The sequence below is a fragment of the Mixophyes fleayi genome, chromosome 4, assembly GCF_038048845.1.
Source record: "Mixophyes fleayi isolate aMixFle1 chromosome 4, aMixFle1.hap1, whole genome shotgun sequence".
In the NCBI taxonomy this organism is placed as follows: domain Eukaryota; kingdom Metazoa; phylum Chordata; class Amphibia; order Anura; family Limnodynastidae; genus Mixophyes; species Mixophyes fleayi.
Genome location: NC_134405.1, coordinates 341,299,245 through 341,316,892, shown reverse-complemented (window position 1 = coordinate 341,316,892; position 17,648 = coordinate 341,299,245). Strand labels below are relative to the sequence as shown.

At 45.0% G+C, this 17,648-nt stretch overlaps 1 protein-coding gene across 9 annotated transcripts in view; it reads right to left on the bottom strand.

Annotated features, from left to right (window-relative positions):
• Positions 1-17,648, bottom strand: part of CACNA2D4 (calcium voltage-gated channel auxiliary subunit alpha2delta 4) — a 141,895-nt gene that overhangs the window by 97,828 nt on the left and 26,419 nt on the right. For 5 of the 9 annotated variants that reach the window (XM_075210739.1, XM_075210732.1, XM_075210736.1 and 2 more), the window contains exons 3-15: positions 14,435-14,551; positions 13,598-13,657; positions 12,185-12,347; positions 11,889-12,020; positions 11,527-11,587; positions 10,622-10,772; positions 9,504-9,578; positions 7,670-7,759; positions 7,301-7,414; positions 6,898-6,976; positions 6,484-6,617; positions 5,630-5,701; positions 873-950 (exon numbers count right to left, since the gene is read on the bottom strand). In XM_075210739.1, coding sequence (XP_075066840.1) covers positions 873-950; positions 5,630-5,701; positions 6,484-6,617; positions 6,898-6,976; positions 7,301-7,414; positions 7,670-7,759; positions 9,504-9,578; positions 10,622-10,772; positions 11,527-11,587; positions 11,889-12,020; positions 12,185-12,347; positions 13,598-13,657; positions 14,435-14,551 — 1,326 coding nt within the window. The remainder of the gene's footprint in view (positions 1-872; positions 951-5,629; positions 5,702-6,483; positions 6,618-6,897; positions 6,977-7,300; positions 7,415-7,669; positions 7,760-9,503; positions 9,579-10,621; positions 10,773-11,526; positions 11,588-11,888; positions 12,021-12,184; positions 12,348-13,597; positions 13,658-14,434; positions 14,552-17,648) is intronic. The other 4 variants (XM_075210738.1, XM_075210734.1, XM_075210737.1 and 1 more) reach the window with 2 other exon arrangements.

The window sequence follows — 17,648 nt, the reverse complement described above, 5'->3', positions numbered from 1 at the left end:
ACACTCTCTGTTACACTCCCTGTTACACTCCCTGTTACACTCCCTGTTACACTCCCTGTTACACTCCCTGTTACACTCTCTGCAGTCTCATCCCATCCCTGGTCCCCCACACTCTCTGTATCTCTCTGTTACACTCCCTGTTACACTCTCTGTCACACTCTCTGTTACACTCTCTGTCACACTCTCTGTCACACTCCCTGTTACACTCTCTGTCACACTCTCTGTTACTCTCCCTGCCGCACTCTCCCTGCCGCACTCTCCCTGCCGCACTCTCCCTGCCGCACTCTCCCTGCCGCACTCTCCCTGCCGCACTCTCCCTGCCGCACTCTCCCTGTCGCACTCTCCCTGTCACACACTACCTGTCACACTCTCTGTATCTCTCTGTCACACTCCCTGTCGCACTCCCTGCCGCACTCTCCCTGCCGCACTCTCCCTGCCGCACTCTCCCTGCCGCACTCTCCCTGCCGCACTCTCCCTGCCGCACTCTCCCTGCCGCACTCTCCCTGCCGCACTCTCCCTGCCGCACTCTCCCTGCCGCACTCTCCCTGCCGCACTCTCCCTGTTACACTCCCTGTTACACTCCCTGTATCTCCCTGTTACACTCTCTGTAGTCTCATCCCATCCATGGTCCCCCACACTCTCTGTATCTCCCTGTTACACTCTCTGTATCTCTCTGTTACACTCCCTGTCACACTCTCTGCAGTCTCACCCCATCCCTGGTCCCCCCACACTCTCTGTATCTCTCTGTTACACTCTCTGTATCTCTCTGCAGTCTCATCCCATCCCTGGTCCCCCCACACTCTCTGCAGTCTCATCCCATCCCTGTTCCCCCCCCCCACACTCTCTTCCCCGCTGTCTCCCCCATCACTCACCGTCTCGTTCTTCTTGCTGAACACCGGCATCGCCACCGTGGTCATGAGCAGCAGACTCTGGGCCTGAGAAGCGAAGAGCTGGAGACAGACAGAGAAACAATGTATCATAAAGTTACATGATGGATGTCACAGCGGGCGCAGGAGCGCAGCCCACTCCGCCACAGCAACGGAGCATCGGGTCACCCTGTGGTGGATTCACTCCCTAAAACGTCTCCTAGTTACAGAGTGATTCCAATATCCCACATTCTGACTCTGACAGACCATATAGTACAGGTACCCTGTAAAGCTGTTCACACGCAATTATCGTGGTCTGATATCGAATTAGTGTGTACGCTCCCACGATCATGTGTTATCGCACCAAGAAACGTGGTGGCATCTGCTGATTTGGTTTTATAAACTTCCTAAAAATCATGATCAACAATGGAACGATGTCGGGCACATATGGCAGTGTGTACACACTCACCACCAGCAGCGTAGAGCAGGGGCAGGCTGGACCGGGGGGGCAGGGGGGCAGCGGGCACCTAGGCCGCTCAGTCTAACGGCTGTTCGGGCCGGCCGCTACCCCCCTCCCCCCCCCCGTGGATGCAAAAAATAGGTTAATATTACGTCACGCAATGCGGCCGTGTCAGCGCACAGGCATCGCGTGTCATGTGATGTGGCTGCCTGTGCGCCCCCCGGGCTGAAACCTGCCAGCCCGCGCCTGACGTAGAGTGAACGGAGTCTTTTCAGCAGATAGTTATGAGAGATGAAGATCACAGATCTGTAGGTAAGTTGTGTAGGTATGTACACATGGTGTAGGTAAGTTGTGTAGGTATGTACACATGGTGTAGGTAAGTTGTGTAGGTATGTACACATGGTGTAGGTAAGTTGTGTAGGTGTGTACACATGGTGTAGGTAAGTTGTGTAGGTATGTACACATGGTGTAGGTAAGTTGTGTAGGTATGTACACATGGTGTAGGTAAGTTGTGTAGGTATGTACACATGGTGTAGGTAAGTTGTGTAGGTATGTACACATGGTGTAGGTAAGTTGTGTAGGTGTGTACACATGGTGTAGGTAAGTTGTGTAGGTGTGTACACATGGTGTAGGTAAGTTGTGTAGGTATGTACACATGGTGTAGGTAAGTTGTGTAGGTATGTACACATGGTGTAGGTAAGTTGTGTAGGTGTGTACACATGGTGTAGGTAAGTTGTGTAGGTGTGTACACATGGTGTAGGTAAGTTGTGTAGGTATGTACACATGGTGTAGGTAAGTTGTGTAGGTGTGTACACATGGTGTAGGTAAGTTGTGTAGGTGTGTACACATGGTGTAGGTAAGTTGTGTAGGTGTGTACACATGGTGTAGGTAAGTTGTGTAGGTATGTACACATGGTGTAGGTAAGTTGTGTAGGTATGTACACATGGTGTAGGTAAGTTGTGTAGGTATGTACACATGGTGTAGGTAAGTTGTGCAGGTGTGTACACATGGTGTAGGTAAGTTGTGTAGGTATGTACACATGGTGTAGGTAAGTTGTGTAGGTGTGTACACAGGAATCGGCTGCTGATCGGGACTTTCAATCGTTGGTAAAATTGTTACAGAAATTGCATCTAACGTAACATTACATCGGTTGTACCCAGTTTAGTTGCTGCTGGATCATCTGTATTATATATATATATATATATATATATATCACATTATCTTATGAGGAATAAGCCCAGACCCCAATACTGATCATTAGTATCAGGTCAGTGATAAATGAATGAGCCATATTAATACAATGAAATTCATTCATAGTTCTACAAGTGTCAGTATGTTCTGGTAGCCATGGGTATGCTGGGACATGTAGTTCTATAAGTGCCAGCGTACTCAAGTAGTTGATGGCTGTAAGGGCTTGCTGAGACTAGTAGTGCCACATATTAAAATACAATCTATTTTACAGCATGCTCTGTGCACGTTTTTGGGGAGAGGGACTGTAAGTGTCCTCTCTCCAGGGAGGGGGCAGCGTGTGCTGTGCATGTATTTGTGGGGGGGCAGCGTGCTCTGTGCACGTGTTTGGGGAGGGGGCAGCGTGCTCTGTACACGTGTTTGGGGAGGGGGCAGCGTGTTCTGTGCATGTATCTGGGGAGGGGGCAGCATACTCTGTACACATGTTTGGGGAGGGGGACAGTGTGCTCTGTACACATGTTTGGGGAGGAGGCAGTGTGCTCTGTACACGTGTTTGGGGAGGGGGCAGCGTGCTATGTACACGTGTTTGGGGAGGAGGCAGTGTGCTATGTACACGTGTTTGGGGAGGGGGCAGCGTGCTATGTATACGTGTTTGGGGAGGGGGCAGCGTGCTATGTACACGTGTTTGGGGAGGAGGCAGTGTGCTCTGTACATGTGTTTGGGGAGGGGGCAGCGTGCTCTGTACACGTGTTTGGGGAGGGGGACTGCGAGTGTCCTCTCTCCAGGGAGGGGGCAGCGTGCTCTGTACACATGTTTGGGGAGGGGGACTGCGAGTGTCCTCTCTCCAGGGAGGGGGCAGCGTGCTCTGTACACGTGTTTGGGGAGGAGGCAGTGTGCTATGTACACGTGTTTGGGGAGGGGGACTGCGAGTGTCCTCTCTCCAGGGAGGGGGCAGCGTGCTCTGTACACATGTTTGGGGAGGGGGACAGTGTTGCCGGGTGCTCAGCACACATCTCTCTCTGCAATAAAACCATCCAATGACCGGTTGCCGGGCAGCACCGCAGACAGATATATAAACTTCCTGGTTATTATCAGATGGACGCTCATGTAAACTCACTGTGTACATTACTACAATATAACTCTCAGTGATAACAACACTCACAGATTCTTCTTAAATTGATGCTAAATTGTGTTTGTCACATTACGTCCAGAAATATCTGCTCCCATCTGTTATACAGGAGACAAAGTATCTCCTGTAATCTGATCATCCGGCTGAGCGACAGACCTGACACTAAGTAACCACCCGGCAGAGCGACTGATTGTATCATTTCTGTGACTTGTTGTTGTTCTTATGAGAAGATTCATTAAATACACCAGGATTCTGTCTGTTACATCCATGTGTTTGGAGTGTTGCAGGAACCCCACATATAACGGGGGGATCATACAAACTGCACACAGAGAGTGGCCTGGTTGGGAATTGAACTGATGACCCGACCGATGTGAGACAGCAATGCTAACCAGCGTGCAACCATACACACAGTAAAACTGAAAGTTCTAATAAAATTCCATGTGAGGAATATCCAGGTATACACGTGGAAGTGATTAATGGTGGTTCTATGATCTCTTCTGTAACTAACTAGGGGCAGACATGATTATTGGTCTGAAAGTGGGCGGGACCGTGCTGAATATACAAAGAGCAACAATATATATTATAGTGGAAATAACTTTTTTGTTTTCTTTTACTTTTGATTTAAAAACCGGTAAAGCTCGGGAAAAAAAACGTTAGATGTATTATACATCGTTGCTAACTGAGCACTTTATTTACAGATACATGTCGGTGACTGGGGTATTGGGACAGACATTCACTGAAATATGGCAGTGTGCATGAATAAAATGATTTTATGCGTAAACAGAGCAGTCCTGATATTCGAGGAAAAGAGAACTCAATGAAATATCTTTATGACTAAATAGTGGCGTTCAGATTTCTCAAACTATCTCACTTTTACTTTGCCTTTCTGAATATATCGTTAGGCTCTGATACGCAAGCGGAGGGACTGTTGTGAGGGGCTCTTAAGAAACCATAAAACAATATAACGCATAATAAAGGCTGGTTGGTAACGGAAAACAAATTCCTATAAATATTATAATGCAAGAGGAGAAAACGTACATAACATTGTAACAGGAACTGCTGCAGCGAAGGGAGGTCAGAATTTCCCTTTCAATCTGTCTTCTTGTCCTTTAATGTAATAATGATTCCACACAACGAGGTACAGATTCTGGGGTTCCCTATATATGTTCCAGGACATAACATAGGCAAATTGAGAAGGGGTTTCTAGTGCCTGGAAACCCCCCTCCACATCTGGGGCACTGTATAATTGAGGTGGCTGGACCCTGCCCCTGTTTCACACGGCTCTGCTTGAAAAGGGAGAGCTGGGTGCACCTAACAGTAGTGCACGCAGCATTGCCCATGTATATTATGGGGATAGGAAGAGTTGGAGAGCAGCCAAGCACTGTCTAATATTATGGCCACGCCCCCATGCATGCTGGTCACGCCCACTGGCGGCGTGGTGTGAAAACCCCTCCTCTACAAATCCTGCGTTTGCCCCTGCATAGAGCCCATCGTTTTCCTGCACCCGGTGGGGAGACCAGATATCTGTCAGCGGCTGTTTACGTACAATAGGATTTTGCGCAGTCAGACCGGTGAATCTGTTCTCTCCCTAATTATATCTACACATCCCATCACATCCGCCTCAATTTCAGGGGGACGAGCTTCCCTACATGTAAACAGGTGAACATGGGCTAAAGTCACAAACTGGTGCTAAAAGAATTTCTCCCCCTTCACATAACTATGATTTTGTCTTTCTCGCGCCCTCATACAACTTTTGCTACCGTTACTGTACATTACTTTATCTTTATGGTTTCTGGTCTCCTACGCAGTTTAAAATGACAAAAATAGATTTACTTATTTTTCCCCCTCCAGCCAAAGAGACATTTCAAAGTAAAACACTTGAAGCACAGGAACGGATTACGGTGCGTGCAGACACGTCCATCGTACAACACCACAACACAAGAACACAATCATTGTACGAAAAGGTGACACTTCACGAACACTAACCACACTAGTACCACTGTGACACGAGGGGCCCACAACATTCAAAGCACAGGTTACCTCCTCAGACTGCGGCAGCTGTGGCACGTGGTGAGAGATGGATGGATGAATGGATGGGGCAGGTGGGGGGTGGTGGAACCCGGGGGGGGGGAAAAAAACGGGATGAGTTACAATGATAATGAGACACATGTAAAATATACATCTGCAGAGAGAAACAGGAGCTCTGGTCACCTGGAAGAGGTTATTAGAGGATCGAGGTGATCCGGTCACCTGCACACGGAGTGCCTCGTGCCTCAGCGAGGTCACTGGTTTATAGTGAATTGTTGATCTGCATACTCATGACAATTATCTCCGCCCACAACATGGCGGCCTCCTCTGTGTGCAAGGGGCGGGTACACCTTATACTCTACCGCTCCCGAGGAGGAATGCGACACTCCCATGGGTGAGAGTTGGAAAATGACCGATTCACCGGTGTCAATGGGAGACTTCAGACATTGTGCAACAAACAGGGTCAACACCAGGTGGGAATGATGTTATAAACAGTGAGAAGTGGAGCGACACATATGAAAAACGTGCAAGTGTATAGCTACAGGCGTGTGCCGCAAAAACACCACATTCAAAGCTCCGTCTAACGTGAGGAGAACATTTATGTAACAACGATGTTGCACTGATTACATTATTGCATTTATAACTTTATTTTATCATTTGACAATATTTTGCAACACTTTTAATAATTTTATATTCAGTGGGAATATAGCAGAAGCCAATGTTAGAGGCCCACTTTATACTCCGGTCGAGACATTTCTAAAAAGGGTCCCTAAGTGTGACAACAGGGTCCCCCCATTCTGCTCCTCACTCACCGCGCTATCCATGTACGCCTCCGTCCAGATTATATCGTGGTCATGGTTGATGACCATCGGCCGGCTCAGCACGTGGAGATACTCCATGACGTTTTCCTGGACATCCGCCAGCGTGGAGATCTGCGTGTAATATCCTGCGGACACACCAGATCGCGTGTTACAACACAGCGGTGAGCTCACCTGCGCGTCAACCCTAGGCGCGGCGCTATCACCATATTCTGGTTCCAGACGTGTCTGGCTAAGTGTTTCTGGTTAAACACCAGAGGAAACAGATCATTTTTCACGGATACCTTCATGGTTCTGGGTTTAGAGGAAGTTAATAGTTCTTAATGATGCACCATAGTAAACATTCTGCATTTTAATTGTCCTCATTATCAGGTGCAAACCCGGGAACTACCTAAGTATGTCTGATACCTTTATTGCTGCATGCAATCCATTTCACATTATCCGCAAACGTCACCTCTCTCCCAATAAGATATGTGAATATTCGGACCTAAAGCAAAGGAAAATTATTAAACGTCATATTCCTGAGCGGTTACTCCAGCCGCTTGGGGTAACAGATCAGCTTCAGGTCTCCAGGATTCACTGTATCATGCAGTAAAAAGATCCCACTTTGCTGTCCCATATTACACTGCAGATAGATTTGTATATTGGGCACGGCTATGGGTATCTGTTAAGCCTCAACTTATGCAAGCCTCAATATGTTGAGTTTTGAACCTGGATTTTAATTCCAGTGCAAGGATAAATATATAACAGTCTTTTGCAATAATCAGCGCCTTATGATAAGACGTCTCACATCATGAAATTTGGCTCCTACCTTCTTATCCGGCCAGTTGTACTTCTCAAACACCGGCTCGTACTCTTCCACCGCGCCGTCAGTTATCAGCATGATAGCCTGGTTACACAGCCCCCCCTGACCAGCCTCACGGAACTGAGAACACACAAATACTCAGGTAACACCAGAGATTGCTGAGGGAACACCATGAGCGGCTTAATTCTGCTGCCAGCAACATACACATAACGCATTCTCCAATCTCTTACAATGAACGGAAAAAGGACATTATTGTGGAAGACTGAGAGGATGATGTGATAACGCGCAGCCCGTACAACTCGTCAGCTCAGCACTTTCTACAGATAATCTGCTGTATACAATATAGTAACATACACGGGTGACGTTGTACAGTACCTCCTTCAGGATCTTAAACGCCTCGATGAGAGCCTTGCTGACGGTACCCACGCCTTTCGCTTGCAGTTCATCCACCAGCTGCTTGAAGTGCTGCAAAGTGGAAATGAGATAAATAAGTGAATGAAAAACCCCCCAGAAAAGATGAAATTCAATTCAGACAGCGACAGAAGGGACGGAGGAGATCCCATCGGAGGATCACACTAAAATCTGCATAGAAAGGGACGATACGCCGGCTCGAGTCAAGTATATTTATATATAATGAAAGAAGAATATAATGTCTGGTATACAGCAGGATTATATACAGATAACTAATCTCCATGGGGTGAAGTCACAGTTTTCAGTATCACTTTGCTGAGGAACGCAGATCGTGGATACAATAGGTTAAACTAGTGTTTTTCGGACGATCTCTTGGACTAAATCTGTAAAAATCAATGTGTGGGCTCCAATCAGATTGTCCAGTGGGAGCAAGATCCAATTGCACAGATCAGTTGGTAAAATCATGTCGGCCAGCAACCATATTGCACAGTGTGTGTGTGTGTGTGTGTGTGTGTGTGTGTGTGTGTGTGTGTGTGTGTGTGTGTGTGTGTGTGTGTGTGTGTGTGTGTGTGTGTGTGTGTGTGTGTGTGTCTCTCTGGTCATTAGCATGAATCGTTATTTCCCAAGTGACTCAGGTATTTGCATTTTTAACGTCTGTTTCGACAACTGTATAAGACAGTGTCCATTTTTTGATAACTTCACATTTTATAATAAAAAACAAATTTAAACGAAGGACCGGCCACAAAACAGAACAACGGGGTCAATGAGGAATTTTTCCACTTTTAAGGCCATTTAGGTCTGTACAAGTCTCCTGACGCTGTGCGCCCTCTGGGTGGATCGTTCTGTTGGATACTGAACCAACCGGTGACCGGTCAGAGCCAGATCCGCACCAAGAGATAGGTTTGAGCTAAACTAACTCAGAACACCGAGAGCTTTACACAGATCTTCGGATGTATCCGACATCTGATATAACCGAACGCACCGCAGAGCGGCCATCACAGCAGTAATAATCAGCCCTACAGGTTTCTGACATTTCCTGACCTCCAGACACCTCCAGACGTCTCCTGACACAAATCAGACACTCGGCCAAATACACGTAAAAGGTGCGTTAAATAAAATGTACAAATTCATTAACTTTGTCTTATATAAAATAACTACAACTAATGTTCTCAAACACATAAAAGCAAAAGTTTCAGGCACTTGTCAGAACTGAAGATATTGGAGACAAAGTTGTGATCGTAGAAGATATTGTTTGTAGTTGTACACACAGCAGACTTCCTGTCTGTAACCCAATGGAACGACACTGTGGAAAATGGCGGATAACGGAGAACAATAGCTCGTACTCAGCTTCAGTAAGTGCAACGTTGTCTTAAGTTCCATCAAGGGATGAAAACTTTACATAGCTTTTTGTTAATGTTATTATTAGTGTTTTTATAAAGTTATCACCCACGACACAGTATATGAATCAACCTCTGAATTATTTAATACATTTATCTATCTTCACCCTCAATACCCCAGAAAGACGTCTGCTCCCCGAAATTCTACAGTTCCAGAAAGTCATCCCCTGGTCACAGGAGAGCAGCCATATTGTGGGCTTAATCAATAGTTATTAGACTGCGGATTGCATTTTCTCTAAGAACAAGTAACATCACTGAGGTACGAGGAAGTTGGTGGCTAGCAGGCCATGCTGAGACTTGTAGTTCCACAGCACTTGTTTGGATGTTCCACCAATAGAATCATTGTTTTTATTACATAAAGAACAAAATAAAGGACAAGAGCAACTGCAGCCATAACTCACCTCCCTGTTATCTCTGTCCGCCTGGACCAAGATCCCCCTGAAGCAGGGCTCGATGTAATGGACATAGTCGTTGTACTGAGGAACAGAACACAACGGGGTGAGTGGGTCTGAGAGACAGTCAATGAGTCACCGATTGCAGTGTGATGGTTGCAGAAGACCGACAGGGAAAGACTTACGGGAGATCCCAGTGTCAGCCACTTGTGACAGCGGAGAGAGTTTATAGAAATGAGATATCAGGGGCAGAAGGGGCATCTTTAAGGACCCCTCCTTGCTACATGTAGGGGCACTCAGCCTTTTCTACCCCGCAGCTCTGGAGTGATGGCAAAGCCTCATCCTATGCTGATAATTGGACACATTTTATACCATTTTACATATATTTACACAATAAATATCATTAAGCACCTAATCGTATTTACCGTGCACCATCAAAGCTGCGCAAACGCTGTCTGACGCCAAAGATAAAAACAATAATGGACCTTTGGTCTCGCGCTCTCTCACAAGCTGTCACTCAGTTTGCGTTGATTTTGGCCCCGCCTACTGCGCTCACAATCGTTAGTGCTCAGTACAAAACAATGAGAAGGTTTCTTTACCACCTCTACTGCACTATGCAGCTTTGAGACATTAATAGCATTAATTACCTAGGCCTTAACAAGCTTTGTGCATGTGGCCATAAACGTACCCTAATGACCAATAGGATTAATACACATAACACAAGTAACGTTCCACGATAATCTGCGCTCTCAGCGCGGTATCACACGGGCGCTGTGTCCGCTGGTAATTCTCCGGACAGAAAACCGCCAGCGCTCACCGCGCTGAATCACTCTCACGGTTATAGGCTGAAGAGAGGGGGAAACTGAGGAGCAATTAAAATGTCGCTCACTTCAGTCTTTCAAAGTGCGAGAGATAAAACGCCGTCAACGCTGCGGTTTCTAGATCGGGAAGTACTTGGGTTCAAACCGCCTATCTGGTACCACATTGATCGTTGTCTACATTCAAATCAATGACCTCAGCTCCCTTATAATCAATGACAGACAATACACACTGAGGCTTTACTTATTGATTATAATCATTGTTACTGGCCCGTTAGAGGAATCGATGTTGGGAATTTGTGGACTTACTGCGATAATGTTGACAAAGTCGTTCTCCCCCAGGGTGTCCAGTAGGGTGTTGATGGTGTGTTTGGCAATGGTCATTCTCAGACCCTTCATGCTACCGCTAATGTCCACTACAATCACGATGTCCTTCGGGGAGGTGGCGGCCTGGATGTACCTTAAATCGGGAGAGTATAAGAAAAAGTAAATGCAACAGGAGGCACAGACCAGAGGGGAGATTGGACGCTGACCCGCAGCATGAGAAATATAGTCAGCAAGAGCCCCCTAGTGGCGGCTATTGTACTACAACCACCATCATTCCAGGTCTAGCAATAATAGGAGATGTAGTTCATATGCAGCTTTCAGTCTAAACACTTTTCACCCATCTGGAGACAACTTCTCATTCTACACAAGAGTCCGAGATATGACTGACCTCCCAATTCATCATAATTATTATGCGGGGAATTTCCATCCTTCACAACACGATAAGTAAATAAATATGTAGAAGAACCCAAAAATCTAGCACTGTGATAATGTATTTCTGGCGAGAATTTTTAAAAAAATAAAGAAATGTAAAAGCTTTAATCAGCAAATCTTAAATACGATCAAGTTGACAATGCCAAAAAACAGCGCAAATATTAAGGAGTGGGAGGCACAGAGGGGGGTAGAGAGGATTTAAAGACAGGGGCTCCCGAAATTCTGTTCAGAAAGAGGCTCAGACACAGTTTAGAAGGAGGGGGGCTCTAGAGTCCCTATTGGAAGAGAGGGGCTTCCAAGTCACCGTTTAAGCGTAGGGGAGCACCAAGTCACACTTGGGGCCCTTTAGAGTGACGGGGGCCCGGAGTCATCACTTACAGAGAGGGTATTCGCACACAGGGGGGAGAGAGAAAGACGGAAGTAGACAGAAGTGACCTGTGAACTATGATTCTCACCATCCGCGGTTTCTGCAGTCAAACGAGATGACCCCATTTTCATCCGCGACCCACTTTATACCTAGAACACACAGGGGGACAATTTAAGAGAAGGTGCAGATAAAAAAAAAAAATTAAATTCCCCAAAAAGTCACAAGGATGACGAGAAAAGATTTTATTTCCCAACTAAATCAGCCAATTCCTATAACTAACGGCCGTCACATACCGCAGCGGTGATCATAGATCGCTATGGCAGATACGGTGTCAGTAACGCACCCCAGACTATGAGCAGACGTGAAGGCGTTAGATTGAACGTGTTTATCACGTGTGAATCATACAGTCAGATAAAGGGGGTACAGACAACACCCAGATTTCTATATTACCGGGATAGAGCCGGAAGAATCCAGTAGAGCTGCCAAAATATTGCCAGGTCAGAGTAGGGTCCCTCTGGAAGTTATCCACAAAGATGGGGTTCAGGGCTTCCGACATGTACACCCCGTTGAGAATATCTGGATCTGCAGAGGGTTAAAAATGAAATGAAATGAAATGCAATCTCCTCTCCATCCAGAAGGTGGAATGACGAGCCGTTATACCAACATTTCCCCAGTAGAGAGTGCAAGAGAGAGCGTGGCTTCTTATAAGCAGCCTTTGGCTTCCAGCAGGGGGCGCTGTCACTCACCTTTGTTGTACACGTTAGTGGGGAGCTGGATGTTGCTGAGAGAGGTGTTCACCATGAGGTTATTGAAGTGCTCGTTGGTTTCTAGAATAAACTCACTTCCCAGTTCCACGTAATTATCGTTCTCATCTTTCTCGTTAATTCGCACTGAATTATAGTACTCAAACTGCAGAGAGATCACAGGCAAATTATACTCACAAAGAAGGTGTTATAGCATTATGTAGAGTGTGGTAAAATAATGATTAATATACTCTAATTAGCACTGGGTTCACGTAGCTGATATTTAGCCCAATTATTTCTTATTTATTCATTGGTTTTGCTGTTACAATATGCAGCGCATACACTTTCTACACGTCAACGTACACGTGGTTTACTAAGCAGAGTTTATTTGATTTAATGAAGAATCTCAGGATAACGATAATATAATTAAATAATTACAAAAATGCTTTATTCAATAACTTTTTTATTGCATTTTTAAAATAAAGGTAATATTTTATTTAAAATCTTATTTTTTTATTTTTTTCCACATTAGTGGATCTAAAATTTAAGATGGAGAATCTGTTCGGCGCTGCAGGCCACTCTCAGCGCCGCGCTTGAGGAGAATCGCTCAGCTCCCTCTGCAAACATTTTAATGTAGAATTGCGTCAATAAGCGATTTTTATCGCCATGATAACGGGAGATATAGCTGCATTTTTATAAATGTGTCACTAAAATCTTCAGCTGTCGCTCTGTAGACACAGAGACATATGGGGATGAGCAGCGAATTACAACATTGGGTAAATAAGCCCCTAATTCAGCTGTACCTGTCGTCTAAACACAGAGGAGCCGTCATTGTGTGAATGAATATTCACCAGAATAGAACACAAACTATCCATTCACATGGAACCAGTGACTGAGGCACGAGGCATTTCTATATATATATTAATGTGAAGGGAATTGAACTTACTGGACTGTACCTCCCTCCACTGTCCGCTACCCTGAATTCCATTGCTGTGCTTCAAACTTGCCTAGTACACCCCGAAGTCTGAATGTGGATTACACAACTGTGGTCTGATAGATGTATTCAAACTTGGGGATGTTGCTAGTGATGTAGCCAGAGTCATCCCAAAGAGATATATCAGACTACCACAAATAGATATTACATAACAGTTATCCCTGAAGCTTTTCTGAGCTGTGACTCCCAGGACAGAGATCACAGTGTAATGATCATACTATTTATACTGATTATTATCACTGGGCGGAATCTACTGCACAATGAGAACCGTTTCCTGGTCATCCCAAATGTGCCTCGATGGCTTTTTTCTTTTATTCTGTGCCCATATCGCTGCCAGTTACCCCACACTGCCGTCCCCCCGCTAGATGGAGTCTTTGTGGAGTCATACAACACGTCTGTAACACGGAGACCCTCTCACTCACCTCTAGGGATGAATTAAACTCATGGTTTAGGTCGGCGTCCTCCGCAGCCTCCACCAGCCTCTAGAGAGAGCAAAAATTGTAAATAATTGGGAAGTAAAACGAGAAGTAAATAGGACCAGATGAAGGGGTGGAGAGAGAGTTTGCAGAGCAGGGAGATGGGGGGAGAATGATTAAAAAGTATAAAGTAAGAACCAAAGAGCACCTCTCACTGCATATAATAATCTTTATCAACTACCCCCAACAGGCCATGTTTTCAGCATTTCACCGAATTGTAGTAGAAGTGGGATAATTATTGCAGAAGCCAATTGTGTTAATTCACCAAGATTAAGAAAAATACCCAAAACCGGTGTCTTTTTGGGGCACTTGAGAAGAGGTCTGAGAGTCTGGTTCAGATAACCTCTGAGATCTATAAAAGTGAACACGCCTGTCGAACTGAACGGTGCACACGCCTGTCTTAGCAAAGCGCGTGACGCAACACGGACGGGGGAGAGCTGAACATACATTCCCCCGACCCTGCTCCGTCATCCGGCTTTCCAAGACAGCCGTGTGCACCGCACCAGAGCCTCTCCGTAGGGAATAATTATCTCTAGGTGAAAACCCACCTCTCATTACGTGGAATTATCGCCGGTGTGTCTACGAGCCCTAACTCTGATAACATTTAGAACATACAAAGCTCAGCGGATCTCTGAAAACAACAAATTAATTACAAGATCAAGAGTGATATAAAGTGACACTGAACCTAGATACATCACTGATACGTTTACAGGATCACAGTGTTTGATACAATAAAGAAAAGAGAATATAAGTAACAGCCGACAAGAGAATGAACGTCGCTACCTCTACAGCCTCCACCTTCCTCCGCAGCATACTCTCCATCTCTTCCGAGAACTTCCTGACCAGCTCCAACCCGTCCACCTCCACAATGTTCAGCGTGGGCTCCACGTCCTTGTATTTCTGCCATAGAGAAGGAGACAGTCACAAGACCATTGTCCCCAGTGTACCGCTCTACATCTATTCTATTACTGCATTACCTAGTTGTGCTACAAGGCTGCCTGGCTGCTATATAGTAATACTAGAATGTCATGTAACATACACTGTGTATCCTGCTGTGAACAAAAGATATTACAAATATCTAGCGTACAGAGAGGATGAATTCTTATAATACACAGGCTATAATTTGTGACACAAAAATTAAACATGTTACTATATTAATAGTCAGAATGTAACATCTTTACATTAAATGACAGGGGATCTGCCGCACGACTGTGTCCTGTGAGAAGATTCTGTCTGTTTGTGTCAGGCTGCTGCGATGCGAACCTACACTTAAATATTCTATCACGAAAAAGATACGGCCAATTCAAGTGAACACATACTTATACTTAATATAAACACCTGAGCCCTCATCATATAATTCCTCTACTGCTACATTATATCACAGCCAGAGACTCATCATCACCTGAGCCCTCATCATATAATTCCTCTACTGCTACATTATATCACCTCCAGAGACTCATCATCACCTGAACCCTCATCATATAATTCCTCTACTGCAACATTATATCACAGCCAGAGACTCATCATCACCTGAGCCCTCATCATATAATTAATCTACTGCTACATTATATCACAGCCAGAGACTCATCATCACCTGAACCCTCATCATATAATTCCTCTACTGCTACATTATATCCCAACCAGAGACTCATCATCACCTGAGCCCTCATCATATAATTTCTCTACTGCTACATTATATCACAGCCAGAGACTCATCATCACCTGAGCCCTCATCATATAATTCATCTACTGCTACATTATATCACAGCCAGAGACTCATCCTCACCTGAGCCTTCATCATATAATTCCTCTACTGCTACATTATATCACAGCCAGAGACTCATCATCACCTGAACCCCTCATCATATAATTCATCTACTGCTACATTATATCACACACAGAGACTCATCATCACCTGAGCCCTCATCATATAATTCATCTACTGCAACATTATATCACACACAGAGACTCATCATCACCTGAGCCTTCATCATATAATTCCTCTACTGCTACATTATATCACAGCCAGAGACTCATCATCACCTGAGCCCTCATCATATAATTAATCTACTGCTACATTATATCACAGCCAGAGACTCATCATCACCTGAGCCCTCATCATATAATTCATCTACTGCTACATTATATCACAGCCAGAGACTCATCATCACCTGAACCCTCATCATATAATTCCTCTACTGCTACATTATATCCCAACCAGAGACTCATCATCACCTGAGCCCTCATCATATAATTTCTCTACTGCAACATTATATCACAGCCAGAGACTCATCATCACCTGAGCCCTCATCATATAATTCATCTACTGCTACATTATATCACAGCCAGAGACTCATCCTCACCTGAGCCTTCATCATATAATTCCTCTACTGCTACATTATATCACACACAGAGACTCATCATCACCTGAGCCCTCATCATATAATTCATCTACTGCAACATTATATCACACACAGAGACTCATCATCACCTGAGCCCTAATCATATAATTCATCTACTGCAACATTATATCACAGCCAGAGACTCATCCTCACCTGAACCCCTCATCATATAATTCATCTACTGCTACATTATATCACACACAGAGACTCATCATCACCTGAGCCCTCATCATATAATTCATCTACTGCAACATTATATCACAGCCAGAGACTCATCATCACCTGAACCCTCATCATATAATTCCTCTACTGCTACATTATATCACAGCCAGAGACTCATCATCACCTGAGCCCTCATCATATAATTCATCTACTGCTATGTGACGAATTGAGTGTGATAACCCTGTGAGCATTCAGTTTCTCATTTCTCACATAATGTGGATTATCGCATGTACTTTTTATAGTCCATGCTTTGTTCCCCAGCTCACCAGACTACAACTGCATTGTCCAATAACATGTGGCTAAGGGGACATTGTAGTTCAGTGTACATATGTATATTGTGTATTATATATTGATGACTTGCAGTAATGTTATTCATTGGCCTTAAACTGAAGCCAGGAGGGTTATGGGTAAAGATCAGGTGGTGTCCAGGATACAGGTGAACTGGCTGGAGCTGCATTCATTCTCCCCCCTCCTTCCTCTACAGGAAGCATGGAGTGGCTCACTGCTACCTTATATCCTTGGAAGTAGGGGAAGCCAATTAGCATCAATTGTTCTCCTTAGGACTAGTCCAGACGTGCTGTCTGCATCCCAGCAGGGGGCTTCTGTGAAAGTACAGCTCATCTTCACTGCCCTGTCCAAACCCCCTAGTCCTGCACTGGCCAATGGTTAAGAAGAATAGACCCAGGGGTTTGCCCAGGGAGGGGAAAGACTGTGGAAATTAGACCTGAGATATAAGGAACAACTCCAAGGGGGAAGTGTGTTCATTCTAGGATTTCATTCATGAAGGTGCATCTAGTTTTGAATTATCGTTTTCTAACTAGTCTCTATATATGCAGCTGAGAGAGATCCATGGGTCATGAAGTCTGGACAGCCAGGTGACTATATCTCCTTAAGTTATTGGGGTAAGGGACAGATAATGTGGTAAACCTGCCTGGCATTTATTTACTGTGTGTACATAAGATCCTAGTGTTGTTTGTATGACAATAAATATACTGTTGTATGTTTATAACTGCATTTTGCCTGAGTGACCATACGAATCCTAGAAGGTACTGGGTAGACTTCCCTGGCATAGGAAGGCACCCGTGGGTGGCCAGCCAGCATGAAGTGGGTAGCATTGGGCCAGATAAACCCGGTATCTTCACATGCTACATTATATCACAGCCAGAGACTCATCATCACCTGAGCCCTCATCATATAATTCATCTACTGCTACATTATATCACAGCCGGTAAATATGTGACAGCTTATTGACATTTCAGGAAATTAAGATTTTGCTGAAACCCAATTTGCTATGAAAGATCTACAAATATCTTTTTAACACACTTTCCAGCAAAACCCATTTCCCTCTGGAAGTTAAAAATCAATTTTAAATG